The sequence below is a fragment of the Mesocricetus auratus genome, unplaced genomic scaffold (assembly GCF_017639785.1).
Source record: "Mesocricetus auratus isolate SY011 unplaced genomic scaffold, BCM_Maur_2.0 Super-Scaffold_100025, whole genome shotgun sequence".
Lineage (NCBI taxonomy): Eukaryota > Metazoa > Chordata > Mammalia > Rodentia > Cricetidae > Mesocricetus > Mesocricetus auratus.
Genome location: NW_024429206.1, coordinates 6,236,593 through 6,263,077, shown reverse-complemented (window position 1 = coordinate 6,263,077; position 26,485 = coordinate 6,236,593). Strand labels below are relative to the sequence as shown.

Genomic DNA, 26,485 nt, shown 5'->3' with positions numbered 1-26,485 from the left:
CCTGCTTATCTCTCAGCGGCCAAGAGGGAAGGCAGAAGGAAGTTGAGTGCCAGCCAGGGGCCTGAGGCACAGACATGTCTGGGACACATGTTCACACATCTGTTTCCCTTGTTTAATGGAAATGAGGCAAGGTGACTCCATCTGCGCCTGTAACTCCTCCTTGCAGAAGATTCACTGCAAGAAACCTAGTCCATGTGTGGTGCCATTTCCTGGAGTCTGGAAGCTGGGATGAGGAAGTCGATCTGAGGGTGTGGATGTGGGTCCCACATGTGGTTTTTAGTTAAGATGTCCCCTAACTTTCAGCATTGAGGATGTGGCTCGGTGGCAGAACACTTGCAGGCTTGATCCCTGGCAACAATCATCACAGCACTGATGGCTCATTCTTGTCACCCTACTCGGGAGGCAGAAGCAGATTGGCCGGTCTCAGGCCAATTTGAGCCACACAGAGACACCTTTTCAGACAAACAATAAAACAAAGAGGGTCGTCACCAAGCAGAGGCAGTACCTCGTCTTCACCTTGGTTAGCACCGAGCAGGTGCAATACCTAGCCTACATCTTGGGTCACCTGACTTATTTTCCCCTTTTCTCTTTGGTGCTGGGGACAGAACTCGGGGCTCTGTAGCTAAGCCTGCACCCTGGGAACATTAAGTGGGTCCCCAGCACTCTGATACCTGATTTTCAATAACTGAGCTGACTTAGACACATTATTATGGATAGTATATTAACAATTTGGAGTAAGAAAATTCTGGGGGGAAAAGAAGGGAGAGAATACCTTTCTTTTCTAGACAACGTTAAGTCTGTGTGGGCTGGGGGAGAGGTACAGAAGTTTTTCTGGGCCTCAGTAGCTTAGAGAGCCCTCCCCCTCATCCTTAAAGATCACTTGTCACACCAGGCTGGGCAGGTGTGAGACACACACACACACACACACACACACACACACACACACACACACACACACACACAGCTCTGCGCCTTTCCATCCAGCCCTGCTCAGGCTTCTCCACACACTGAAGTTACCAGGTCACCAGTGAGCAGAAGCAGTGCTGGAACCTGGAGGAAGTATGGCTTGGCCTTGTCTTTGACCCCACGGGTGCCTCATTCTCAAGAGCCAGTGGCCGTGGCGCCTACAGCCTGGAGTCAGTTTTCAGGCGTCAGCGGCTGGGCACAGAGAAGTCTCCCTGGCTTTCTTGGCCTTTTTCCTCCTTTTCTTCTTTTTGATCCCAAGCGATGCTGGGTCCCCATTGACGCTGCCTGCCTCCTTGACCTGTTTCAGGCCTGTGGCTCCAGCCAAGTCAATGCCCGCCTCCTTCTTGGCTTTCTTTTTCAACTTCTTCTCTGCCTCCTTCTGCACCTCGGCAGGATGGTGTATGGCTGACTCCTGGAGAACATCCGAAGCGGACACAGCTGCCTCTCGGCACCGCTGCCACTCCTCGTCACTGTCTTCGCTGCTGTTAGGGAGAGTCACAAGATTAGTGGCCATCTGGACAGGCCTTACAGCTGCCTTGCTGCCTCGGGCTCAGGACGAGGTAGACTCAGGGTCCAAGGTCAGCTTCTCTGCTTGTCAGTCATGTGACCTTACCTCACTGAACTCAGGGCCCCCACCTACGTCGAGGGACTTTAACAGCACCCAAACCTCACAGAGCATCTCAGGAGACAAGGACGGTAGGGGAGGGATCTGCTCCAAGATGGCTGCTCAAGATGTGTGGAGAGCCTTAGCTCCCCCTAGAAGACCCTGTACGCTTCCTGCTGGGGCACACTGCCTTGTCACCTCATAGGCCTCTTCCCTTGGTCTGGACCTTTCTGGGGCCGATTAGTTATTTCACTGCATCAGCCAGGAGAGGAGAGGCTGTGGGCTCTCACCTGGAGCTGGGAGGCTGTCGCTTTTGGCAGGGTTTCGGAGAAGCTTCCTTCTCGTGGCCTCCAGGGATAGATGTGAAGAAAAGGCGGAAGCCTAAGAATTGTGGGGACAGAGCCAGCAATTAGAGAAGCGGGCACCACCCCGTCCTCAGACATCCCAGTCTAGTGGTAAAGGCTCAGGCACCCCTGTCATGTGTGTGTAAACCAAGGCTTGTCTGAGAAACCGCTTGCTTGCTCTCCTATGGAGCTGGGGGTGGTGCTGGTGTGTGTTTCCATCCAGACAGCAAACATCAGCCGCTTCTGGTAGACACTGTTTTGAAACAGGGTCTCTCTATGTAGCTCTGGCTGTCTCACAGCTTGCTATGTAGACCAGGCTGACCTCAAACTCACAGAGATCCACCTGCCTCTGCCTCTGCCTCAAGTGCAGGGATTAAAGGCCTGTGCCACACACCCAGCCTTCAGAAGCTTCCAGAAGTCAGCAATTGAGCCTCTTACCTGTGGCAGCCCCCCAAAAGGCCCAAGTATAAGACACGATCAGACGGAGTGGGCGGGAAAGACTGTGGAATGAGAGGGCAAAATGCTTCTGCAGGCACCAGGGCAAGTGAGGGTTCTCACAGCTAGCTCATGCTGAGCACGGGGCACCAAAGTTCCTGCCTCAGAGTGTGGGGAGAGCAGACGCGAGAAGAAACCTGCGCCACAGCGCTGCTGGCCCACAGGCACACAGTGGCAGCTCCCCACGGCAGCACTTATGGGCACTTTAACGACTCACCATCGTCCTCCTCTGCTACCTGCCGCACCTCCGCCTTGCGTGGCTTCTTCCACACTTCTGAGATGGCGATGGAGCTAAGAGAGAGGAGGTGCCAGACTTAGGATGACATTTTGGGTAACAACAAAAGTACCCTTTGTTTTTTGTTTTTTCGAGACAGGGTTTCTCTTTGGCTTTGGAGGCTGTCCTGGAACTCACTTGGTAGTCCAGGCTGGTCTCGAACTCACAGAGATCCGCCTGCTTCTGCCTCCCGAGTGCTGGGATTAAAGGCGTGCGCCACCAACGCCCGGCTACCCTTTGTTTTTAAATCTAAAATTTTTCTTTGTTTCTTCTTTCTGTCTGTCTTATTTTGGGGGGGGGGTGGGTTTGGGGCACAAGATTGTAATCCCAGAATTTGGGAGGCTGAGGTAAGATCACGAGATAAAGCACACTCCTGCTCACCTGTCCAGCATGGCCCCCAGCTTTTTGGCCACATGGGCTCGGAACTCAGGAGTGGTCTGAAGCTCATTGCCATCTTCATCGTGCTGGTTCACCTCACGCCTGTAACACACGCAAGGACATCACTTCCTGACAGCTTAGCTGAGGAACCACTTGTCTTGTTCCCACTGACACCCTGTGGTCTAACCTAGCATCTGGGACACACAGGGCACCAACATTCGTTCAGTGACTTAGGAGCCTCTATCTGAAGCGCAACACAGTACCTGAGGCTTCGCTGGGATGGCGCGGGAGCTTGTTTACCTGCAGCATCTGTGGAAAGATAAAAAACCATGCGTTTACACAGTGAACAACAGTGGCTGTGGGCCAAGTACATTTTAAGTGATTACATATATGGCTCAAGGACTCACCCACTCCCCCATTTCCACTTGAGAGGTGACCATTATCCCCATTCTGCCAAAGCGATAAAGCCAATGAATGACATGTAAAACAATTTGGCTAAGGTTGAAAAACTAATTTTTTTAAAAATGAGATTTAGTTACATAGCCCAGGTTAGCCTGGAGCTCATGCATGACTAATAGCTAATTTAATGGGAGCTAGAAACAGGGTACAGGTCTTTTGGTTCCAGAGGCCTCTTAATGCTTAACGGGCAAGACTACTTGATGTGATTATGGTTTATTGAGTGTCTGCTATGCAGAGCCATATGCTGTGGGGAAGAAACTGGGGAGTCCACTGAACAAGGTGATGAATGGCGGCCTGGTTCACCAGGCACTTGCCACCAAGCCTGACAACTTGAGCTTGATTCCCCCAGACCCACATGGTGGAAGGAGAGAAGTGATTTCTGATATCCACATGTATGTTGTGGCACCTGTGTGCATGTGCACATGTGTATGGACACACAGAGCAAACGTAATGAAAAATGTAAGGATCACTTTTTTTTTTTTTTTTTTTTTTTGGTTTTTTGAGACAGGGTTTCTCTGTGGCTTTGGAGGCTGTCCTGGAACTCGCTTGGTAGTCCAGGCTGGTCTGGAACTCACAGAGATCCGCCTGCCTCTGCCTCCCGAGTGCTGGGATTAAAGGCGTGCACCACACTTTTAAAAAAGATATGGCGGCCCCCCCCTTTAATCCCAGCACTGAGGCAAAGGCAGCCAGATCTCTGTGAGTTCAAGGCCAGTTTGAGCTACATAGTGAATTCCAGGACTGCAAGTTCTATCCAGAGACACCCTGTCTCAAAAACAAAACAAAACAAAACCCAACTAACCAAACAAAACACCTTTCATAGTGTTATATACGTCGTTTTCATGTCCACCCCCTTCCTTGACTTGACATGTTTATCATCGTTGTTGTGTGTTTAAGAATACACTCTCCTTCTACCATGGGTTCCGGGGTCCTTGAGCCGTCTACTGACCTAGGAATGGGTCCAAAAATTACAGGAATTTTAAAGCAGAGGGTGGTAGTGTCAATGATTTCTTTTCAACATTGTACTGTGGATAAAATACTTGGGGGTCCCTGTAAAAGACTGTAATGGGAGGGATATAACAATTTGGTGACAAAGTCGCAGGTATTGTTCAATGACTGTGGCTTGTTTCTCACAAGCATGAGGAGGGGGGAAAAGATGTTAAATTTCAGTTAGGAGTTCATGCAAGATGCAGTATTTTTTCTATTTCAAATCACAGGGCCCGTTGGATTCTCTAACCATGATTAAGAACCCTGTAGTGACAGACTCGGGATTTACTTCTAGTGTGCTAGGGAACCACGGTTGGACAGCATGAGCACCAGGGGAGGCCGGACAGTGAGAGCACAGGAACGGGTGCTTCAGAAAGCTCCTCCAAGACGCCAAGACGCCGCGACCCCACCGTCCATCCTTTACAGGCCCCCGGGGAAGAACCCCGCCCCTCGGACGGCCCCCTACCGGATCTGGGCTTCTCTGCTCCCTGCGGGCGCTGCTCCAGCCCCCAGGCGGGCATCGCCGCCTCCCGGCACCGCGCCAGCTCCTCGGCATCGCTGTTACTACTGCTGCTGCTCTCGGAATCGCTCATGGTACCACTGGGCGCCACCATCTTGAGGTGCCGCAAAGGATTGTGGGGAAAGCGCCCATTTTTTGATTCGACGTCTCCATTTAACATGACTCACGTGAGCGCCGGGGACGCTCAGAGCATTATGGGGATTGTAGTTCTCAGACCGCCGTTGGTCGTGAACCGTCCTGAAAGAGGAGCTCTTGAAGGGTCCAAGGGACCAGCTTCTTCAATCCTTTTTTCTCTCCTTTTCTTTTCCTTAGCATCTATTTTCTCTTCTTTCCTCCTTCCTTTTACCCCTCTCTATATTTCTTGATTTTTATTTATTTATTTATTTTATTATGTTGATATAGGGTCTTGCTGTGTAGCTTATGTTAACCTGGAACTTTTTCTTCACCCTCCTGTGGTCTGGGGTTTCAGGCATGCACCCCCATACCTGGCTTCCAATATTTACTGGATGGGGAAATATATGTGTGTGTGTATATATAGGATATATATCATATGTAAGTGATATATATATATATATATTATATATAGAACAATAATACCCTAAAGCCAAACAAGAAGGTAGTGACAGAAGCAGGATTAGCTGTTTTATTAAAGGAAAAAATGAATTTATTTGCGATTTGATGAAATTTGGAAGGCAACTACCCACCTTTTTTAGTTCAGATTTTGATCTTAGGAAGACTGCTAAACTATAGGCTTTCAGGGTCTTACAAACAAAGCAAATCAGGTCAGAACGACTCTTGGAGTAGCTGAGGCCTTGCCAGGTACAGCATAGTCCATAAGACAACTGCAGATGAACACTTAAGCAGACCTGTTTCCTAAACTCCTCCTGTGACAAGTACATGAGGGGATATTTAAAGTGGGTTGGATGAACGGTTTAGTCTGGGAAATACTGCGATTTTGCACCCCCCCGCCCAGCATCTTAAATTGTGGGGAACTGAATGTGGTTGGTCATGAAGAGTTAGGAAATAGTAAAGATTTCTGAATGTGGGAAGAGCAAAAGCATTTCAAAGTCAAGCATGTGATGGACCTGTGATGTTTCTGGCACTTGCATAACTTTACTGCAGCATTGAACACATGATGTGTACACTGTACTGCATGTGTCTCCATACCACGTAACACCAATGAATGCTGAAACTCACTGGCTTAGCTATGGGACTAATGTGGTATGCCATGAATGGCAGTGATCTTCCACCTCTCTCTCTCTCTCTCTCTCTCTCTCTCTCTCTCTCTCTCTCTCTCTCGTCAGACAGGTTTTTTTTAAAGCCGAAATGTCATTCCTGAGCACATACCAAATCAGTACATCTTTGGATTGGTTTCTGTTAGAATATTTGATTGTAAAAGTTGCTAACTTAGGGCTGGGGGAAATGGCTTAGTAGTTAAGAGCACTGACTGTTCTTCCAGAAGACCCAGGTTTAATTCTCACCGGTCTGTATCCCTAAGGTCTGACACCCTCACACATGCAGGCAAAATACCGATGCAAATGAAAAGTTGCTAACTTGGATTTCTTTAGAAAAATGGTAGACGTCTGTCTTGGTTTTAGGATAGCATTTCCAACAACTTCTGAAATGGCCTTAAATATGTGTCTGCTGTTTTGTACAGTGCATTTCTGAGAAGAGGCATTCTCAGCATCGATGATTATGGAGCCAAAATATTGATCCACTCTGACAAACATTCAAGGAGTTCTGTGTCCCACAGTATCAAATGTATCTATCTCATTACCAGGCAAAATTGCTTTTGTCTCTTTTCACGGGTGTGCATTTGTGCAGGTTCATGCATATGTAGATTCGTGTGCACATAGGTGGGCTGTCTCTCACCTTTGCTGTCTCCCTTGTTTTTTTTTTTTTTTGTTTTTGTTTTTTTGAGACAGGGTTTCTCTGTATTGTTTTGGAGCCTGTCCTGGAACTCACTTGGTAGACCAGGCTGGCACTCGGGAGGCAGAGGCAGGCGGATCTCTGTGAGTTTGAGGCCGGGCTGGACCAACAGCCTCCAAAACAATACAGAGAAACCCTGTCTCGTAAAACCAAAAAAAAAAAAAAAAAAAAAGGTTTGTATTACATGTATTTATTCGTGTGTAATGTTTGGCATAAACCCAACCACAATATCCTTTGGCAATAAAAATGTGGGTTTGTTTTTTTTTTTTGTCTCTAGACTATTATGGGCAGAAAACTTTGAGTCAGGGTCTCACCATGTAGCTCTGGCTGGTCTATAACTTGCAATGTAGACCAGCCTGGCCTCCAACTCACAGACATCTACCTGCTTCAGTTTCCCAAGTGCTGGAATCAAAGGCCTGCCACCATGCCCAGAAGGGATTTTTTAAAACTTTGTCTCATCTTCAATCTCTGAGACTTTGTCTCTTTTCATCTCAGGTTCTCTGTCCTCATCAATCCCTAGAGTTGAGAGTCATCTGTAGAAATGAATGAAAACCACTAAAACAGGAAGAAACAAAGGCTGTTTATTCTCAATTTAAAAGGTGCTTGATGTCCTACCTTGCCTTTGATAGTCAGAGGCCGGCAGAAGGGAGTTGGGGGACAGGGAAGGCTTCAACCCTGATAGAGGTTGCTGGTGTAGGGAAGTTAGAGATGAGACAACCTGAAGCTGGATCCATATAATTGGTTGAGAAGCCTATTTGGCTTCCTCTGAACAAGTTAAGAGTTTGTCAGTGAAACTGACCAAGTCCTGATAGTGTGACTATGAGGATTGCAGCAGTGACTACAGAAATTCCACTGTCACACACAGTGTCCGGCTATTGCCTGGTTGCATACGACTCCGCACATCCCTTCTGGTTCCATCCTGGCAGGGTACTGAAGACTTGAATCATCCCAGCAGAGGATTGGAAGGAGGATCACTAGGCCGAGTCTAGGATAAGACAGTGAGCAAAAATGCAGAGACGCTTACAGAGGAAACTAGCTGGGTGCAAATGGAACTTTCCCCTCCTTCTTCTTGGACAGGATGAGGGTGACACTGTCTTGGATGTCATAGGATTTAAAGTCAAACCAGTCCTGCAGGACATGGCCCTGGAACTCCAGCTGCTGCTCCTGGCTGGGAAAGCCCTGCCTGTCTTCAATCTGCTGTTTGAGGCTCAGGATGAAGTCAAGTGGGTGGATGGCATAGGCATGGCTCCCACCATTCGGGTTTTTCACAAAGACCTGGATCTCGGGGGAGATGGTGTCCAGCAGGCAGATGTGGATGTGGGAGAAGATTCCGTAGTAGGCCAGTGAGCAATGGCTTCTGAGGAGCTGCCGTGGGCCACCAGGTTCCTGAAAGGACAGACGCTGCAGGCCCGAGTAGCCCCGGCTCCGGCGGATTTTCTCTTTAAGTTTCTTTATAGGTTCATAAGGGTTCACCCAGAGGATTAAATCAGAGTGACCCCACTGCTCCACTGTCACCTGGATATCTGGTGCTCTCTGCAAGAGAGGAGAGGTGAGATTAGGGTCACATTTCTGTCTGATGACCTATAAATTCCCTTCCCAGATTCATCATTGTCATTGTCAGGAAGGACTCTAAGCCTAGGGTTATAGAGTTCTCAAGAAAAAAAATCCTCCAGCACAGTGGAAAGTGACATATATGTGTCATTCCAGCACTCAGAACATGGGGGTTGTGAGTTTGAGAGTATCCCGGGACACATAGTGAAGCCTTGCCTTAAAAATTCCAGAGGCACAGATTGGCCGGTGGTGGTGCACGTGCACCTTTAACTCCAGAACAGGCGGGTGGATCACTGTGAGTTTGAGGCCAGCCTGGTCTATATAGAGAGCTCCAGGACAGCCAGGGTTACATAGTTCTGGTTTCAGTAACAAACCCCAGAGGCACGCCCTTTCCCTCCCATCAATTAGTTTTATTTGACTGAAGCCCCTCGTTTTCTATGTGCACCTTACTTTAGAGCCTCTGCTCTAGTTTCTGCCTCTTGTTCCCATACACTCCCACTTCCTGTTCCTTTCTCTTCAACCTGCAGTCCATGGAGATAGATAAATGATAGACAGATAGATACATAGAGAGATTGTTTGTGTGTGTGTGTGTGTGTGTGTGTGTGTGTGTGTGTGATAGCATACACGTGGAGGGCAGACAACTTTCAGGAGTCACTTCTCCCCCCATGTAGGCACCAGGGATTCAGGGATCGAACTCAGGCCCTCAGGTTTAGCAGCAGTTCTCCTTACCCACAGAGCCATCTCACCAGCATTTATACCCTTGTCTGGTGCTTCGTGCTCACTTCCAGAAGGTAATCTTTCCAGGTGGTTCTAGCTAATGTTTACTGTTTCTAGAGCCTTGTTAAAGACCCAACTGAACCTTTGCTAATGGGCTTTGCTGTCTATCACCACTATGAGCTTGATTCATTGACTTTACCCTTGGGAGCCTCAGCTTGCTTTCTGAGAAATGGAAACAATCGTACTTACAGTAACAAACAAGAAAAATAGTGATAATGTTCAACCTTTTTATAGAATTGCCTGTGGAGATCAGTGGAGACAGCCCCTGGAAAAATACTTTGCAAATTGTAAATACTAGATTATTATGCTCTTTGCCTGTTGCCTGTGTCAGAGGTGTACCAAGGCAAGGTGTTTCTTAGCACTTTTCATTTTCAGAGAGTCTCATCTCTTCCAGTAACCTGTCTTGCAGGTGTGTGCAAGCTTGCTTGTATCTAACAGTGTTGTATACATTCCTTGAGGACAAGGTCGTGTCCCATTTCTGTACCCTCCACCCTCCCTCCTTCCTCTCTCACCAACCCCAAGTCTAGTGCTGGCGCCTAATGGCTGAGTGACTTGACATAGCTGTACTCAACACACTCAGAGATTAGCAATGGGAACCTGACATTCCAGTAGGGGAAGTATAAGGATGTAAGAGTTAGCATCTCAAGGCTTAGGAAGTCAAAGAATTCCCCAGGTTCATAACTGACTGCAGAGTGGTATCACAGGCTTCAGGCCTCTGAAGTGTTGTCTCCACAGGCCCCTACCTGGGAGAACCAACACTATGCAGGTATAGCATTGGGATTGCCAGGACACTGACAGTCCTTGGAGGAAGCATTACCTTCACAGTCCAGCTGGGGACTGGGGTGTCCCTGTTGTCATAGCAACAGTCCTGTTTCAGACACTGGTTGGCCCGCTGAGCAACTATGTCCCATCTGTATCCTTCCGCCACATTGTGGGTGGGGTCTGCTGGGTCCAGGATGATGGGTCTGCAACACAGAGAGAGGATGCCCAGGCTCTTACCAGTTTGGAGGCTATTGTCTGAGGAGATGTTTCTCAGACACCGTCCTTTCCAGCCACTGAGCATCTGTCCATCCCTCAGAGCTGTCAGTCAAGAAGGGCCTCAAAATACCACCGGAGGGCAAGGGCATGGAGATGATGAGATTTGAGAGAGGATGAGGCTGCTGGGTACATCCTGGAGCAGCACCAGATGCCCCCTCCCGCAGGGTCATGACAGGCTGCACAAACCTGTGGCCAAATTTGCTGGATGGTCTTTGATCACAGTGACACCACCAACATGTATTGATTGCTTTTGAAGCACCGGACAGAACCCAAGAGAACCTGCTTTAATCTCCCAACGGTTCTATAGGGAGCTTTCTTACTATTATTGCTACCCCCGTTTTAGAGGTGAAGGAATGGAGACACAGACCCCAAGGCCTCATGGCTGATGGAGAAGGTTCTAATTCTACTGCCTCAACAGGGACAGCTCAAGTTGCCTCTCAGGTGTCTCTTCTGTATGCAAACATGGAATGATCGAATATTACTGGCTTGAGTGGAGTCTGGTGGCCTTCATGGCCCCTTGGGAGATTGCCTGAGGTAGGCTCCATGCCCATAAGTAAGAACTACACTTTGCATTCCTAGAGTTTGGGGTTAGGAGTGGTGACTTTGTCTCTGTGATAAAATGAGAAAGCAGGCTCATGGGGGTGAACTGCAAACCCTGAGCTCCATGCCTGTGGCTCAAGCATCCCGGATTCTCTGACTAAGATAAGGGAGCAGCCTGTGCTGTCCCGTAGGCAGTCTCGGCACATACTTAGTAAAGTCAAATCGTAAAATTCCGCACTCCCTGCCCCCAGTCTCTCTTTCTGCCTTTTCTGTGAGACCTGGTGGCTGACAGTGAGTACCTTTCTCGCTTGAGCTGTCTCCTGACACAGTCCTCGATGACTGGATTCTGCAGCGTGTAGTACTTGGTCCAGTAGATGCAGATGAGTTCGTGATCCTGGAGCAACTCCATCACAGTGGTGAGCCCTTCATCCAGCCTGAAGTTAGTGTCTTCCTGGGTGCCTGCTTCCCATGCATAGACAGTTAGTAGTTCCAGGGCATAGAGAGGGGGCAGGTTGGCCCGGGGGCACTTGTCTCTCACATACTGCAGAGAGAGGGGGAAAGAGATGGAGAGGGATGTAAAGATTAAGTGTAAGGAGGGTATCAGGTCCAGGGGCAGAAAGTCCAAAGTCTAACCTTAGTTCTTCTACCTACTAGCTGTGTGACCTTGGCCAAGTCGCTTCCCCTCTCTGGGCCTTGGTTTCACCATTTTAGGATTAAGGGCTTAGGTTAGTAGACTTCAAATTGCATCTGAATTCAAATTTAGGTGAATATAGTTTATTTTTGAATCTCTTCTTCCTGTATGTGTATGTGGTGTATGCATGCATGTGTGTGTGTATGCATTCATGCTAGTGTCTGTGTGAGTATGTGTGTGTGCACATATGTGTTTTTGTGTGTGTGATGCATTTGGGTGTGTGTGCATGCATATGTGCATGTGTCTGTGTACATGCATGCATGTATGTGTCTGTGTGAGTGTGTGCATGTGTGTATATCTATGTGTGTGTGCCTATGTGTGCATACCATGGTGTGCTTCAGGTATGGAAGTCAGAACTAGACTTCATGAAGTTAATTCTTTCCTTCAACCTTTGCATGGGTTCCTGGGGTTAAATTCTACTCACCAGGCTTTTGTGACAAGTACCTTTAGCCCACCGAGACATCTCACCAGATGGATTTGAAATTCTTTTTGTATGATGTATATAAGTATGTATGTATGTATGTGTGACAACCCATGAGCATGGGTGTGGAGGCTAGAGGTCAGTACAACATATTTTCCTCAGTCGCTCTCCACATGTTGAGACAGGCTTTCTTGTTGAACTTGGTGTTGTGGAATATTAGCTTAAGGTTTGCTACATTCATTTATGCTGTGGAACATTTATTTAATGATGCAAAGATGTGTTGCATTCTTTTATGTTGCATTTGTTTAACTCTGTGAAGCTGTGTTGCTTTGCCTGTCTAAAACACCTGATTGGTCTAATACAGAGCTGAACATCCAATAGCAAGACAGGAGAAAGGATGGACAGGGCTGACAGGGAGAGATAATAAATAGGAGGAGGAAAAAGAGGGATAAGGAAACGAGAGATCAAGGAGAGAGAAAAGAAGGAGCCAACCACATAGCAAACCACAGAGTAAGAGTGAAAGTAAGATTACAGAAGTAAGAAGTTAAAAAAAAAGATGGGATAATTTAAGTTAATAAAAACTGACTAGAAACAAGTCAAGCTAAGAAATAATAAGCCTCCATGTGTGATGAATAGAAACAAGTTAAATCAAGTTAAAATAGCTAGTGGCACAAGCTTAAGCTAAGGCGCTCATAATTAATAAGTCTCTGTGTCTTTATTTGGGAGTTGGTTGGTGGCCCAAAGAAAATGCAACTACATCCTACCCTCTCCCACTCTTCCCCCAACCCTGTTTCCTCCCGATGTCCCTACCCCCTCACCCTGGCAGCCCCCTTACCTGCTGGTACCAGTGTTTGACCAGCCGCAGGAAGCTCTTCAGCTTAGTTGGCCGATGCTTCATGAAGTTTCTCTGCAGCTCGCTGAAGGATGGAGAGAAATTTCCAGGGTACCCATTAGCCTGGATCAGATTCACATAGACCTCTGGGGGTAACTGAGAGGTGAGACAGGAAGGGCCTGAGGAGAGTGGAAACAAAGACTGGGTGAAGCTCCTAGAAGCCCTGGGGAACCAAGCTGTCATTTGGGGACGACCTGCTCACTCTGCAGTTATGTCTCCAGGGAGGCTTGAGACCTTGCGTGATGGGCTTTCCAGTAAGATTTATTCTCTCTCTCCACCTCTCTCTCTCTCTCTCTCTCTCTCTCTCTCTCTCTCTCTCTCTCTCTCTCTCAGGACAGGGTTTTGCTGTGTAACCCTAGCTGCCCTGGAACTCACTCTGTAGACCAGGCTGGCCTTGAACTCACAGAGATCCACCTGCCTCCTGACTGTTGTGGTTAAAGGTGTGTGCCATCACTGCTGAGATTTTCTGGTGAGGTTTTTTAAAATTTAACATTTTAAATTTTACCTTGGTGACTATATACCCATGGCTACTTGTTATATAGACTGGGCTGGCCTCAAACTCTTAGACATCCACCCGGTGATATTCTTTTCTGAGTGCTGGTATTAAAGGCATCCTCCACCACACCCAGCCTGGTAAGATTCTTATTCAGGAGGGCCAGCTTTGGGCTCTCCATACTTCAGGTCCTCCCTGGATGTCCCCAACACTTCCAGCTTTCCTTAATGTCTGTTTTATCAGTAGATCTCTTTCTGGGTGATTTATTGAAATCTGTCGATATTTACTGGGAAGAACTGGGTCCGTGCCACACCACAAATGACTGTCTTCCTAAGACTGTACCCCATGTCTGACACCATGGAATAATGCCGAACAGCCTGTAACCAGGGGGAGCTGGCACATGATGCAAAACTCACCATGGTTTGGGTCTTGAGATTTATGTGTTTTTTTCTTTTATATCTCCGTGTGTGTGCCTGCATAAGTTTGTGTGTGCACAACATGCATGTGGGTACCCAAGGAGGTCAGAAGAGGGCGCTGGATCCCATGGAGCTGGAGGTTCAGGGGGTCGTGAGGTGCTATGTGATCCATAAACCAGAACCTCTGTTATAGTAATCTCCCTTAACCACAGAGCCATCTCTCCAGTCCTGGTTTGGACAGCAAGTGCCCCCGAAGACCCATGTGCTAAAGGCCTAGTTGTCAGTCTAGGGTGCTGTTGGACTGTAGCAGAACTGTTAAGGGCCGGAGACTAGTGGAAGGAAGCCGGGTCTTGGGGCCACCTTTGAAGGGAATATAGAGACACTTCTCTTATGGGCGGTTCCCTCCCTCCCACCACGTCTTCCTGGAAGATGAGCAAGTCTCCTCCTGTGTTCATTACGACCCGCTATCTTGGCACACAGGCCGGAAACAACAGGAAGAAGCACATGATCGGTCCCCGAAAACTTCCAACACCGTGAGCCCGACTGAGGCTTGCCTTAGGTATCTTGTCACAGTGTTGGGAAGCTTACTGACATCAAATCTGTATCAGCGGCCTTAGAATAAAACATGGCGGAGAGTGAACACTTGGGATTCTCCTCCTGAGTACAAACAGCAAGGGTGGGTGACTTAGCCCTCCTGAGTCCCAGGCTGCGCTCAGCTAATGGCCACCCACTGCAGTGCAGCGAGGTAGCGGGCGGGGCGCAGGGTGTTCCCACAGCTATTTGAATCCTTCAGGGGCAGGGAACCAGCTACTCACAGCCCAGTAAGGCATCTATCTCCTTCCCCTTTCTGTTTTAATTCCCTAATGACGTGCATGTGTCCCTCGTCCCGTCCTTGCCACAGGTCTGCTTCTAGGAATGAAGTGCGTGTCCAGACACAGCAAGTGTCTCGTAGGAAGGACTCAGTTCCTAATCTGAGTCCTTCCCCTGGCTGGGTCTCACTCAGGCCTTTCAGAGCATTCTTCCCACAGTGAGGCCTCCCCTGGACATTATTGGGTGGTTACCCATCGCACCCCACTCCCTTCCACCTTTTGTCATGTGCCCACAGTGTGCCTCTGTGAGAAGTTTCTGTTTCCCAGGTCCGAGTCTGTTAGTCCTGAGCACACCGTGGCAGCTCAGCCCCAGGCCAGGACATGGGAAGGATATGTCCACCAGAGGCAAGGGGTCACAGTCTCCTGGGCCTGGCCGGCTGGCCACGTAGGACTTGCATGTTCCCCTTACCCAGGGCTCTGAAGGCGGGAATGATGGTGACAGTGATTGGCTCCCACGTCTCCCTTGTCCGCAAAGTGAAGATGAGACCACTGGGGAATCCTTCTGTCACTCCCAGGTTATCGAGTCCGAGGTCCAGAAGGTCTTGGCAATAGAACATTTTTTTCTGTATCAGCCTCAGTACAGTGTGGTGGTGCTTGGCCTCTTCCTGGAAGCTGTGGAAGCAGCTCAGAAACGCCACCAGCTCCACGTCCGTGGTACTCCTAAGCACCGTGCCATTCCCGAAGGAGCCCACCTGCGGAAGACAGGACCCTGTCACCCCAAGGCCCTCTGCCCTGTGCCCGGCAACCTTGGAGCTCTTCATGCAATGTAACCCTTTGTAATACGGTCTTTCTACAAGGGCTGGGTGAGAAGTGCTGCCATCCCATGCAGACAGACAGATGTTGAGTTTTGCACTCACGATCTCTGGTAGCTGCCCTCCAGCAGCCAGGCTCCCCTGTGTTCTCTCCCTAGGCAGCCCACGGCTGGCCTGACTGTATAGCTCAGGCTGTCCTTGAACTCATGACCCTCCTGACCGACTCAGCCTCCCAAGCCATGTGGTTGCAGGTGTGCCCTGCTATAGCAAGCAGCCCTTGCTTATCCACTGCACTGGACACCGTTGGAGACTCAAGTCTTGTCCAACCCAGAGCAATGCCCACTCCAAGGGAACAGTGGCTGAGTATCCCTACCTGAAAACTCCAAAATGTTCAAAATCCAACAGTATTTACCTGCTGCCATGCTGCCATGAGTAGGAAACTCCCCACATGACCAAAAATACTGTACAAAATTGCCTTCGAGCTATGTGGAGACACACGAACTTATTAGAAGGTCTGGGTCCTATCTTAAGATATCTTGTTATGTTTATGTAAATAGGTCAAAGCCTGGGGGGGGGGTTTCCAAACCTGAAACACTTCTAGACCTAAGTGTCTGATAAAGGGCTCCCAGCTGGTAGAAATATCTATTGAACAGGCTGTGAAACAGATGGTCAGTCTCATCCATCATGCTCCCTCCCTCCCATTATGCTTGAGTGGACCAAGGTACCTCCATGATGGCAGGGCAAGCACTTTGGCATTAGAACTGTATGCCTAGCCCCAACCTTGAACCTTATCCTTGACTTATCTGCTATGTGATCATTAGGAGCCCAAAGTCCAACATGAGTAAAAGGAAAACAATGACGAAATGTGAGTTATTAGAATACAGGGAGGGTCAGTTAAAATACTGTACGCCAGGGGCTGGGCATAGGGCCTGGTGTCCTGGATGTCCGCAGTGTGTATCCTTTCATCCAGCGGACTCCTCTGCTGCCTAGACATTAGTTTCCCCATCTCTTAATGGAACGGGACTGGACTATTTACAGTTTTTCCATTTTATTTATTTAGTGTGTGTGTGTGCGTGCGTGCGCGCGCGCACGCGTGCGCGCATGCCACAGCACACACGTGAACATCAGAGGACAACTAATGGGAGTTCATGTCACCCTGTGGGTTTCCCTGGATTATCCTCAGGCTTGGCAGTAAGCACCTTCCATGCTGAGGCATCTTGCTGGCCCCAGAGCCAGATGATTCTGAAGAGACAGCGGGACTTACTCTCCAGACTCTGCCTCCTGGCACACAAGGCCCTGCATCTCTCTAGCTCACCCCATATTGGTCGACCTGGGGCTGCTGGGGGAGGGTCTGTGTCCAGGTGGCTACATTTCCTGGTCAGTGGGATCACTCTAGAAATGAAAATCCTACTGTCACAGGCTGAGCAGCCCCTGTATCTGGCACCACTAAGGTCATTTAATACACGTCCCCTTTCTAATCACCATGGAGATGGGCCCTGTGACCCATCTCCCCAGCTGGGAATACAGAGGCAGTAAGACATGACCTGTTTGCAAGGTCCCCCAACCAGTCAGACAGACAGAAAGTCAGGAGACACGGCCAGTGGCTCTTCCTCCTCTCCATCCTGGGATACTGTCTACGAACTCTACTCTGCTCCCCAGGAGCAGGCACCCACCATCTTTATTCTCCAGCTTTATTCTCATCCCACTAGTGGCCAGACTCAGTAGCCTGCCCTGAGATAAGGCCTGGAGGCTGATGCTGGATGTGGGCAGAGGGCAGTCCCTCTGCAGGTCCTGTCCACACTGCCTCTCCCTTCCTGATCCCAACAGCTTAGAACAGACTTCATGATCTGCATCTGTTGAAATCTACTCACACCTGATTGGTTAGAAGGGCATTCAGTCATGTGGACAGCCCAGCCCTGCCCCCCCAATCCATCCCCCAACTCCAAGAGTGCAGGGAAGAGGCTTTGAGTCTAGGGTGCATCCTCTGGGTCTTGCTATTTGGGTGTGGCTATCATTTAGTGGGCTACGGGGAGGAGAACTGAGGCTCTGCAGTTAACATCTGTTGCCATCCTTCTGTTTGTTGAGTCTTCCTTTTCTATCCTATTCACTGGGTGTGCCAGAGAGGGCGTGGTCCAGAGGAGGGCCCTGCCTAAGACAGAAATCCCAAAGACTAGAAGGAAGCCTTAGGCAAGCGTCACAATGAAACCTAAGAATTTACCCTGAGATAACCTTTAGGATGCACTGCCTCAGTGCCGGGCAGTGGGGGATGATGTTCACGATGTTACAATCATAGGTGAGTAGTCCAAGGGCCTGAGACAGGAGATGGGACCATCAGAGTCACACAGCTGGTGAGAGGAAAAGGTCTGTGTGGTGACTGAGCTAGGACTGCCACTTCTAAATCACCTAGAGCCTTGGAGACAGGATCCGTGCAAGGAAGGCAGGGGGTGGGGGGTGGGGGAGTTGGGGAGGTCTTGAGCCCTCAAGGCTACTAAATTCTTCCCAAGAGCAAAAGTTAAACCCTTAGGCTGGGAGTCCAGAGTCTTAATTCTAGTCTGGATATTGCCACCAAATTTGGTGTGTGGCATTGGGCTATGTCACTATCTCTCTGTGTCAGTCTCCTTCATATTTAAATGAATAATTGGCTGAGGCTAATTCTCCAAAGTTGTGTGTGCACGGGTGCCTGCATGTGGAGGCCAGAGGTTAGGGTTACCTTGGGTATCATTCTTTAGGCTGTCCAGCTTGGATTTTTGACACAGGATCTCTTACTCTGGCCTGGGGTTTGCTGATCTGGCTAGGCTGGTGGGCCAGGGAGTGCTGGTGATTCTCCTGTCTCTGCTTCCCCAGGGCTGGAGTTCTAAGTGTGTGAAACCGCACTCAGCTCTTTATAGGGGAGCAGGAAAACAAACCCAGATCTTCAGTTTGTAGTTGTCCCACCCCCTTCCAGGATTTGTTAAACTCTGCCAATCCGGAGCTGTGGTCCTAGCTAGCAACAAGGGTGGATGAGGCAGCCAGAGGAGGAATTTAAGGGGAAAAAAGTCTTAGTGCGATCCTTGGGTCACAGCTTGAGTATTCAAATGTAAGTCCCAGCTCTGAGGCCAGCTGTGCAACCCTGAGCAAGCCACATTGCCCCCCTCAGCCTCCATTATAAAAATCTTCCTATTATCAAAAAATTAAAACATGGACAAATAAGAAAAAATACAAAGATCACCCAGGCACTCAGCAACGTCAGAACCGGCCACATCTGTCTGTCTGTCTGTCTTTTGTAGGCCCAGAGCCTCATACATGCTAGGTTTGCACTGGAGCGCTGAGGCTACAGCCCCACGTTTGCTTCATCTCAACAGGCAACAAGGAGCTTTGTCCCCCAAAAGAGAGCCTCCACCCAGCAGTTGCTATTAGACTTGACAAAGCGGCAGTTTTGTTACTAAAATGTACCCCATATTAAACATTTACCAGTCGTCTCGAAACACACACACTCTCTCCTTCTCCTTATCTGAAACTTGCAACCCAGGCCGGCTCCCAAGTGCTGAGACGGCAGGAGTGGGTCCCCCAAGTCAGGCCCCCCAAACTGTATTTTACAGATTATGTATCAGGATCCAGCCAGAGGCCTCGCATGGCAAGTGATCATTATAGCTCTTATACCTCTGCTGGCCTCATCTGTAAGGGGGAAAAGAATGGTGTCTACCTCACAGAGCATAACCCTTAATGACAGAACGTTAAGGGTTGGGCGTCCGACTCCCCAAGGTGGCCTATCATCAGCTTCTGCACTAGTTCATTCTGCCCAAGGCAGTGGGCTGTGGACAGCTAACCGGGCTGTCCTGAGATGTCAGAAGCGTGAGTTAAGGGGACCCCCGGCATGGGGTTTTTTGCCTCATCCTGGCTGGACATGGAGATGCCCAGCCTTACCTTGACCACCTTCAGCACCCGCACATCCCTGGGCAGGCCACGCTCTCCATGGAAGTTCTCCTGCCTCAGGAACTCCTCCACCGTCCTCACAGTCTCCAGCACCTCTTCTTTCCACTCTCTGGTGGGCTGCAGCCACTGAGTCACGAAGGAGTCCAGCTTGGAGGCTGGGAAGCTGTACAGCTCCTGGGCCAGTGCCATGTTGGTGCTGAACGTTCCTGCTACCGCTGCAGGGCTTGCAGGGCTATATAGCCAGGCACCCACCCAACTCCTGCACACACCTCCTGTTTTTAAGGCGGTTCTTTTCCTGCTGACCTCTAGTACCCTGTGGTGGAAAGGGTGGGGGAAGGGAGGAACAAGGGAGCAATGGGCCCACTGGGGGTCAGCGTCTTGGAGATTTATTGTCATGGGAGGTGTGCTGGAGGGAGGGGAGGCCGGGGTTGGCAGGTCCGGGCCACCTTAACAAGGCTGGCTTCTGGCCAATGGCCAACATTTGTGCTATAAGTTTCGATTCTCAGCCTTTGGAGTTTCCCTTTTGTGACGTGTGTAAACTGAAATTGGCTTGAGTTTGACCTTCTGGGGACACCTCATCTAGATGACTCAGGCCGGCTGCCCCCACCCATCATATGGAAACTGAGGTTTGGAAACAGAAAGGGCCTACTCATGATTAAGGAGTGAGGATTCTGGAATCGAAAGGACACTCAGAAGCCTGTGCCTGTGCCACATGCTTGGCCTCTTGGATCCTCCTGTTTTATTTAAAAGGATCTTAAATTTTAAATTATATTTATTTATTTGTTTTTTTTTTGCGGGGGGGGGTTGTGCCATGGCAGGAATGTGGGGGTAAAAGGACAACCCGCAGGGGTCATTTCTCTGCTTCCACCATGTGGGTTCCAGGAATCAAACGCAGGTCGTCAGGCTTGGCAGCAAGCCCCTTTAACTACTGAGCCATCTCGCCAGCCCCAGCCCTCACTTTATTAAGTGACTATCGGACACCATGCTAGGAAAACAAAATAAGAAAAGCTTCATGCCCCACAGGACCCTCTGAGCAATGGGGCAAATGAGCAGGAAGGAGATTCCTTATAGTCTTAGTGTGATGCCAGCGGGGTACACACACTAAGGAGACAGAAAGAAGAATTTGTTTAGGGCCACAGGCAATGGCAGCAAAAGCCTGTTTAACATGAGTCTTTTTTTTTTAAGACTTATTTATTTATTACATATACAGTGTTCTGCCTACATGCCAGGAGAGGGCACCAGATTGAATTGTAGATGGTTGTGAGCCACCATGTGGTTGCAGGGAATTGAACTCAGGACCCCTGGAAGAGTAGTCAGTGCTCTTAACCTCTGAGCCATCTCTTCAGCCCCTAACATGAGTCTTAAAGACTAAAGGGATGCTATAGCTTGGAGGAAGAAGGTTTGAGGAGGGCGTGAAGAGCCCTAGACTGAACCCCACAGAACAGCAAAGAAACTCAGACAACTTAGGAATCAGCCGGTGAGGAGGGAGGGAGTGGAAGCTGAGAAGTGGGAACAAGCCTGGTGCCAGGGACTCGGGGTGAATGGACCTTGGCCTTTGTTGAAGAGGGGATAGAGACACCTGGGTGGGAGAGTACAAGGCTCACTTATCCCCACTTTCCTGTACTCATTCATCCAACAAGCATTTACTGAGCACCTACTATGTTCCAGGTACAAGAATCCCTATCCCCGGAGAGCTTACATACTAGTGGTGGAAACGATGAGCAGGATTAATAAGGGAAGTGAGAGTAGGTAAAGGTGGATGAGAACTAAGTAGAAAAAATAAAACAGAGAAAGGAATCAATAGGGTGTATGTGTGTGTGTGTGTGTGTGTGTGTGTGTGTGTGTGATTTAGGTACTTGTTCTATATAAACAAGAAGGGCTTACTTGAGAAGGAGAGCTTGAGCAAAAACAAGGAGGCAGTGTAGAGTGAGCCACACGTATGGCAGACAGAAGAGATCCTTTTTAGCAGGAAGAAAAGCAAGAGCATATGCAAAGGCCCTGTGGTGGTGCTGTGCTTGTGGGGTCTGAGGAATATCAGGATGCCTAGAGCAGAAGGGTCATGGAGTTGAAAGGGAATAAGGACGGAATCATAGAGTGGGAGGCAAATGCTGAGGACTCTCAAGGATGACGTTACGGCTTTGGCGTTATTGGGAACAAAATGAGGAACAGTGGGGAGAGTCCTGAGCAGAGGATGGATGTACTGTCTGACTGATTTTTTTTTCCTTTTGGTTTTTTGAGACAGGGTTTCTCTGTGTAGCCCTGGCTGTCCTGGAACTCACAGAGATCCACCTGCATCTGCCTCCTAAGTGCTGGGGTTAAAGGTGTGTGCAATCCCTCTCTTGCTCTGACTGATGTTTTTAAAAAATGTATTTAACTTTATTTTATGTGCATGAAGGTATCAGATCTCTTGGAACTGAAGTCACCGGACAGTTGTGAGCTGCCATGTGGGTGCTGGGAATTGAACCCCCTAGGTCATCTCTCCAGCCTTTTGTTTAATTAACTATAGCTTGAATGTGCGTATATGCACTCACACATGCGTCCCGGACAATATTAATAAAATGAAGTATTTAAAAGGAAAAAACAAAAGCCCGAATGAAGATGCCACTAGCACGGAGGCAGAGCCACAAGAAGGAAGAGTGAAGGGAGGCTGAGCTCTGAAGCAGTCACAGGGCCCAGAGTCTGGGGAGATGCGAGAAGCGTTCAGCAAAGCAGAACAAGGAAGAGCTGCAGGGTGAAGCAAAGCAGAATGTTCTGGAAGCCAAGTGATAACACTGTTTGAGAAAGAGGAAGTGGCCCACTGGGTCACATGCCAGGTGAATCTGTCCTGACTCTGTCCCAAAGGCGGCAGTGGTGAGTCACAAGCATGCCGCGCAGTGAATTTAGACTCTAGGCAATTGCTTTGTCCCCGTCTGTCCTGAGGATGGATGGCAGAAGTGCAAGAGCAGATTATGGTCTGGGCCCTGTGTGGTGGTCCAAGTGGGGACACAACAGGGGCTGGCTGGTGGTGGCGCACGCCTTGGACCCCAGCACTAGGGAGGCAGAGGCAGGGGGGTCTCTGTGAACCTGAAACTGGCCCGGTCTACATGGTGAGTTCCAGAACAGCTGAGGCTATGTAATGAGGCCCTGTCTGAAAAAAGAAAAGATGGGAGCAATGGCCTGGACCAGGATTGGGCATGGAGGAGGTAGGGAGGGGGGCTTGGTTCTAGTCTCTGTAGGAGGAGGTGGGGACAGGAGGTGGGAAGGACAGGAGAAAACAGGTGACTGCCCCATCTTAGGCGTTGTTCTTGGGCCACCGTCAGAAAGAGGAGGGACTGTGGATATGATGGAAGCCCAGGAGTAAGTCTCTCAGGGAAGACTTGGAGGTGTCCACGAATGAAGGGGGGGGAGTCCGTGTGAAGACCACATTTGGTTTTCTTGTCATACAGATGGTACCTTGCAGTATAATTTAGGTGATGGAAAGAAATGCATGCTGTCCTAGAAGGAGTGTCCAAAGAGGTGGGGACAAAGTCAGTAGTTTAAAAAATCTTCCACATTGCATGCTTATGAAAACACAGGTCTCTGAGTTTGAGGCCACCCTGGTCTACAGAGCAAGTTCTAGGAAAACCAGGGCTACACAGAGGAACCCTGTCTTGAAGACCAAAACCAAAACCGAAACCGAAACCGAAACCAACAACAATAAAAAACAAAACAAAAGACAAAAACTAAACCAAAACAGAGAGAGAGAGAGAGAGAGAGAGAGAGAGAGAGAGAGAGAGAGAGAGAGAGAGAGAGAGAGAGAGAGAGAGAGAGAGAGATCAAAGTGGTTGCTGCTTTTTGGGCGAGGTGAGAGCATAAATCATGGTGAGTGTAATATGACGGTGAAGTGTGATTGTCAATGTGACTGGATTAGGAATCCCCGAGGAGATTGCTAAAGCCCATCTCTGGATGAGCCCAGCCTAAGCATTAACTTAAGCCACTAATGGATTCAAAGTTTGAGTTGACTGTTGGTAGGTGGCGGATCTGCAGAAGGGGGGATCTGCTTAGAGGAAATGAATTGAGGGGGGCCGGGGGTGCACATCCTTGCGTATTACCTGGCCCTGACTCCTTCCTGTTGTTGCTCAACTCTGTTTCCTGTTTGCTAGTGACTTCCAAATGCTGTGACTCTTTAATACATTTCCTCATGTTGTGGCGAGCCCCCAACCATGTAATTATTCCGTTGCTGCTTCATAACTGTAACTCTGCTACTGCTATGAATCATACTGTAAATATCTGATATGCAGGATAGCCGATATGTAACCCCCCTGAAAGGGTCATCTGACCCCCAAAGGGGTCACGCGCCATAGACTGAGAACCACTGGTGTGAGCTGTTCCACATCCACCTTGCTATGAGCGGCTGATGCCTCTGAAATCATGAACAAAATGGAATTTTCTGCCATCCCGGAAGTAACATGGAAGTGTTGAAGAGGAAGTGGGACAAGGGGAAGGGAGACCAGGGACATGAACAACCCCTTCTCCTGCTCATGGGGGATTTCAGCGTCAACTTTCAAACTGGCTCATCTCAGTGGGAAGCATTGCATTTTTATTATGTCGACTATTAAAAGTCTCATGCTGGAGAGATGGCTCAGGGGTTAAGAGCACTGGCTGCTCTTCTAGAGGTCCTGAGTTCAATTCCCGGCAACCATGTGGTGACTAACAACTGTCTGTAATGAGGTCTAGTGCCCTCTTCTGGTGTGCAGACATACATGCAGATAGAGCACTCATAAATAAATAAATCTTTTGTGTGTGTGTGTGTGTTTCTTTTTTGAGACAGGGTTTCTCTGCAATGCTTTGGAGTCTGTCCTGGAATTCGCTCTGTAGACCAGGCTGGCCTCAAACTCACAGAGATCTCCTGCCTCTGACTCCTGAGTGCTGGGATTGAAGGCATGCACCGCCACCACCCTGCAAAACCACATATTCTTATGAATTCTTTGAGTATTTCATACATGCATATTTGAACACAGTTACTCCCACTCCTTAGTACCTTTCAGATCTGTCCTCCATTCTCCCTCCTCTACATGATCATCATACCAGGGGCCGCACTCTTAAAGAAAACAGACTCCTCCCCCAGCAGGCATCAATTGTCATTGGTTCTTCGGCGAAGGGCAGGAGCTCCTGAGCCCCTCATCCCTCCATGCTGCAGGGGTGACTGGCTTGTGTTGGTTGTTTTACCCTTTTGCCTCTTTTGAAGGCTCGCACCTACCTCCCAAATAAATGACACACACAGAGTCTTATTCTTTCTTATAAATGCCTGTCCTTAGCTTGGCTTTTTTCTAGCCAGCTTTTCTTTAGATTATCCCATCTACCTTTTTTGCCTCTGGGATTTTTCTTTTTCTTATTTATGTATATCTTTCTTTCATTCTTACTCCATGGCTGGCTGTATAGCTGGGGGACTAGCCCCTGGTGTCCTCCCTTCCTTCTCTTGCTCCTCTTTCTTTTTCCTCTCTCAGATTTCTCCTTCTATTTATCCTGCCTGCCAGCCCTGCCTACCCTTGCTCCTGCCTCACTATTGGCTGTTCAGCTCTTTATTAGACCATCAGGTGTTTTAGACAGGCAAAGTAACACAGCTTTACAGAGTTAAACAAATGCAACATAAAAGGATACAACACATTTTTGCATCATTAAAACAGATGTTCCACAGTATAAGCAAATGTAACACCCTTAAAATAATATTCTACAGACAGGCTTGGTCTTGTGCAGGTCCTGTGCAAGCAGCCACAGCTTGTGACTTCACAAGGGCAGCTCTTTTGCTGATATCCTCCCTGACCTCTGTCTCCCCCTCTTTTATGGCTCCTGAACCTCATCAAGGAAAAGTGTGGTATGTGTCCCATCGATGGCTGAGCATGCCACACATGCTTATTCTCTGTCCTTTAACCAGTGAGGAGTTTGTGCAAAAATCACTCCAAAATGAAAGTTCTCTGATGAGGTCGGGAGCTTCACTGATCTATGGGTACAGAGATATGATTTTTTTATTTTTTCCATCTCCCTAGGCCATTTATTTTTGTGAGCTGAATTTAGAGTTCATCAGGAATATCGCTGTACTAGGTTCAACCTTGATAACCTCTGAGCTCTCCAGCTATGGATTCTGGGCTAGCTTTATAGTACTGGGCATGTGTTTCCTCCCATGGAACAGACCTTAAATGTAATCAGGAAGCAGACCCCTATAACACTCATGCCACTATTGCTAGGTGGTCATTACTGTAGCTCGAAGGCTACAGTGGGTAAGATTATTGATGACTTACCCTCAGCAGCTGGCATAGCACCTTCCATGTACTATGAAAGCTAGCCACCAGGGGGAGTTTCACAATGTTGACTTTCCCAAGTCCCAAATAGGACTTTTTTTTTTTTAAAGACAGGACCTCACTGTGTAGTCCTATGTAGTCTGGACTTCACTCTATAGACCAGGTTGTCTGAAAACTCACAGGCTTTTGCCTCTGCATCCTAGGTGCTGAGATTAAGGGCGTGTGTCATTACACCCAGCAAGCAAGAGCAATGGCAAAAGTTCAAATTGTTTGGGAGTCTCCAGGGTGCCCCTGACTGACAATTGGGGGGGGGGCAGTATCCCAGCTTGGTGTTGGAGTTTTTATTTGGCAATGTATGTATATCTTCTGGGAAGAGGGTTATTTCCTATGTAGGATAATGCTAGTTGAAATATTTTATGTGAATATGAGCTTATGAAATAGCAGGCTTCTATACAGCTGTTCAGACATCCTTAGTGTTAGTTAGCCCATATCTGGTCTATCCTCAGCACCTCCCCCATCTTTCATCTGGTCTATCCTCAGCACCTCCCTCATCCCTCATCTGGTCTATCCTCAGCACCTCCCTCATCCCTCATCTGGTCTAGCCTCAGCACCTCCCCCATCTCTCATTGGGTCTATCCTCAGCACCCAGTGTTTACTACATCTTATTTACTTTTATTCCATGTGCATTTGTGTTTTGCCTGCATATATGTCTATGTGAAGGTGTCAGATCCCTTGGAACTGGAGTTACAGGAAGTTATGAACTTCCATGTGGGTGCTGGGAATTGAACCCTGATCTTCTGGAAGAGCAGCCAGTGCTCTCAACCACTGAGCCATCTCTCCAGCCCAGCAACTAGTTCTTAAGTCATACCATATTATGACATTTTAAAGAACAGCACTCAGTCAACACAGACTATGACTCAACG

General features: G+C 48.6%; 2 protein-coding genes across 5 annotated transcripts; both read right to left on the bottom strand.

The window, feature by feature from the left end:
• Positions 1-704: 704 nt before the first annotated feature.
• Positions 705-5,179, bottom strand: CUNH12orf43 (chromosome unknown C12orf43 homolog). 2 transcript variants are annotated; one of them, XM_040731429.1, is made up of 6 exons: positions 4,971-5,179; positions 3,325-3,370; positions 3,065-3,163; positions 2,627-2,700; positions 1,861-1,951; positions 705-1,445 (listed from the first exon to the last, which is right to left on the bottom strand). In XM_040731429.1, the coding sequence occupies exons 1-6, from the start codon at positions 5,116-5,118 to the stop codon at positions 1,145-1,147; spliced, it is 759 nt and encodes a 252-aa protein (XP_040587363.1). In that variant the 5' UTR covers positions 5,119-5,179; the 3' UTR covers positions 705-1,144. The 2 variants fall into 2 exon arrangements, with proteins under 2 accessions (XP_040587363.1, XP_040587362.1); XM_040731428.1 differs by having other exon boundaries at positions 705-1,448; positions 4,971-5,174.
• A 2,335-nt stretch (positions 5,180-7,514) lies between these two features.
• LOC101822825 (2'-5'-oligoadenylate synthase-like protein 1) lies at positions 7,515-19,710 on the bottom strand. 3 transcript variants are annotated; one of them, XM_040731442.1, is made up of 6 exons: positions 19,297-19,676; positions 15,051-15,333; positions 12,807-12,982; positions 11,159-11,400; positions 10,099-10,246; positions 7,515-8,486 (listed from the first exon to the last, which is right to left on the bottom strand). In XM_040731442.1, the coding sequence occupies exons 1-6, from the start codon at positions 19,492-19,494 to the stop codon at positions 7,986-7,988; spliced, it is 1,548 nt and encodes a 515-aa protein (XP_040587376.1). In that variant the 5' UTR covers positions 19,495-19,676; the 3' UTR covers positions 7,515-7,985. The 3 variants fall into 3 exon arrangements, with proteins under 3 accessions (XP_040587376.1, XP_040587377.1, XP_040587378.1); XM_040731443.1 differs by lacking the exon at positions 19,297-19,676 and having other exon boundaries at positions 12,807-12,888; positions 15,051-15,190; XM_040731444.1 differs by lacking the exons at positions 7,515-8,486; positions 11,159-11,400 and having other exon boundaries at positions 10,136-10,246; positions 19,297-19,710.
• Positions 19,711-26,485: the final 6,775 nt, after the last annotated feature.

Coding starts and splice junctions, on each gene's coding strand:
- CUNH12orf43 (XM_040731428.1), bottom strand. CDS start 5,118: ATGGTGGCGCCCAGTGGTACCATGAGCGATTCCGAGAGCAGCAGCAGT. Junction 2,701..3,064: donor CTGGGGGCCATGCTGGACAG/GTGAGCAGGAGT, acceptor CCTCTCTCTTAG/CTCCATCGCCATCTCAGAAG. Junction 1,952..2,626: donor GGTAGCAGAGGAGGACGATG/GTGAGTCGTTAA, acceptor CACAATTCTTAG/GCTTCCGCCTTTTCTTCACA.
- LOC101822825 (XM_040731442.1), bottom strand. CDS start 19,494: ATGGCACTGGCCCAGGAGCTGTACAGCTTCCCAGCCTCCAAGCTGGAC. Junction 10,247..11,158: donor AGACAGCTCAAGCGAGAAAG/GTACTCACTGTC, acceptor TCTGTGTTGCAG/ACCCATCATCCTGGACCCAG. Junction 8,487..10,098: donor TCCCCAGCTGGACTGTGAAG/GTAATGCTTCCT, acceptor CCTCTCTTGCAG/AGAGCACCAGATATCCAGGT.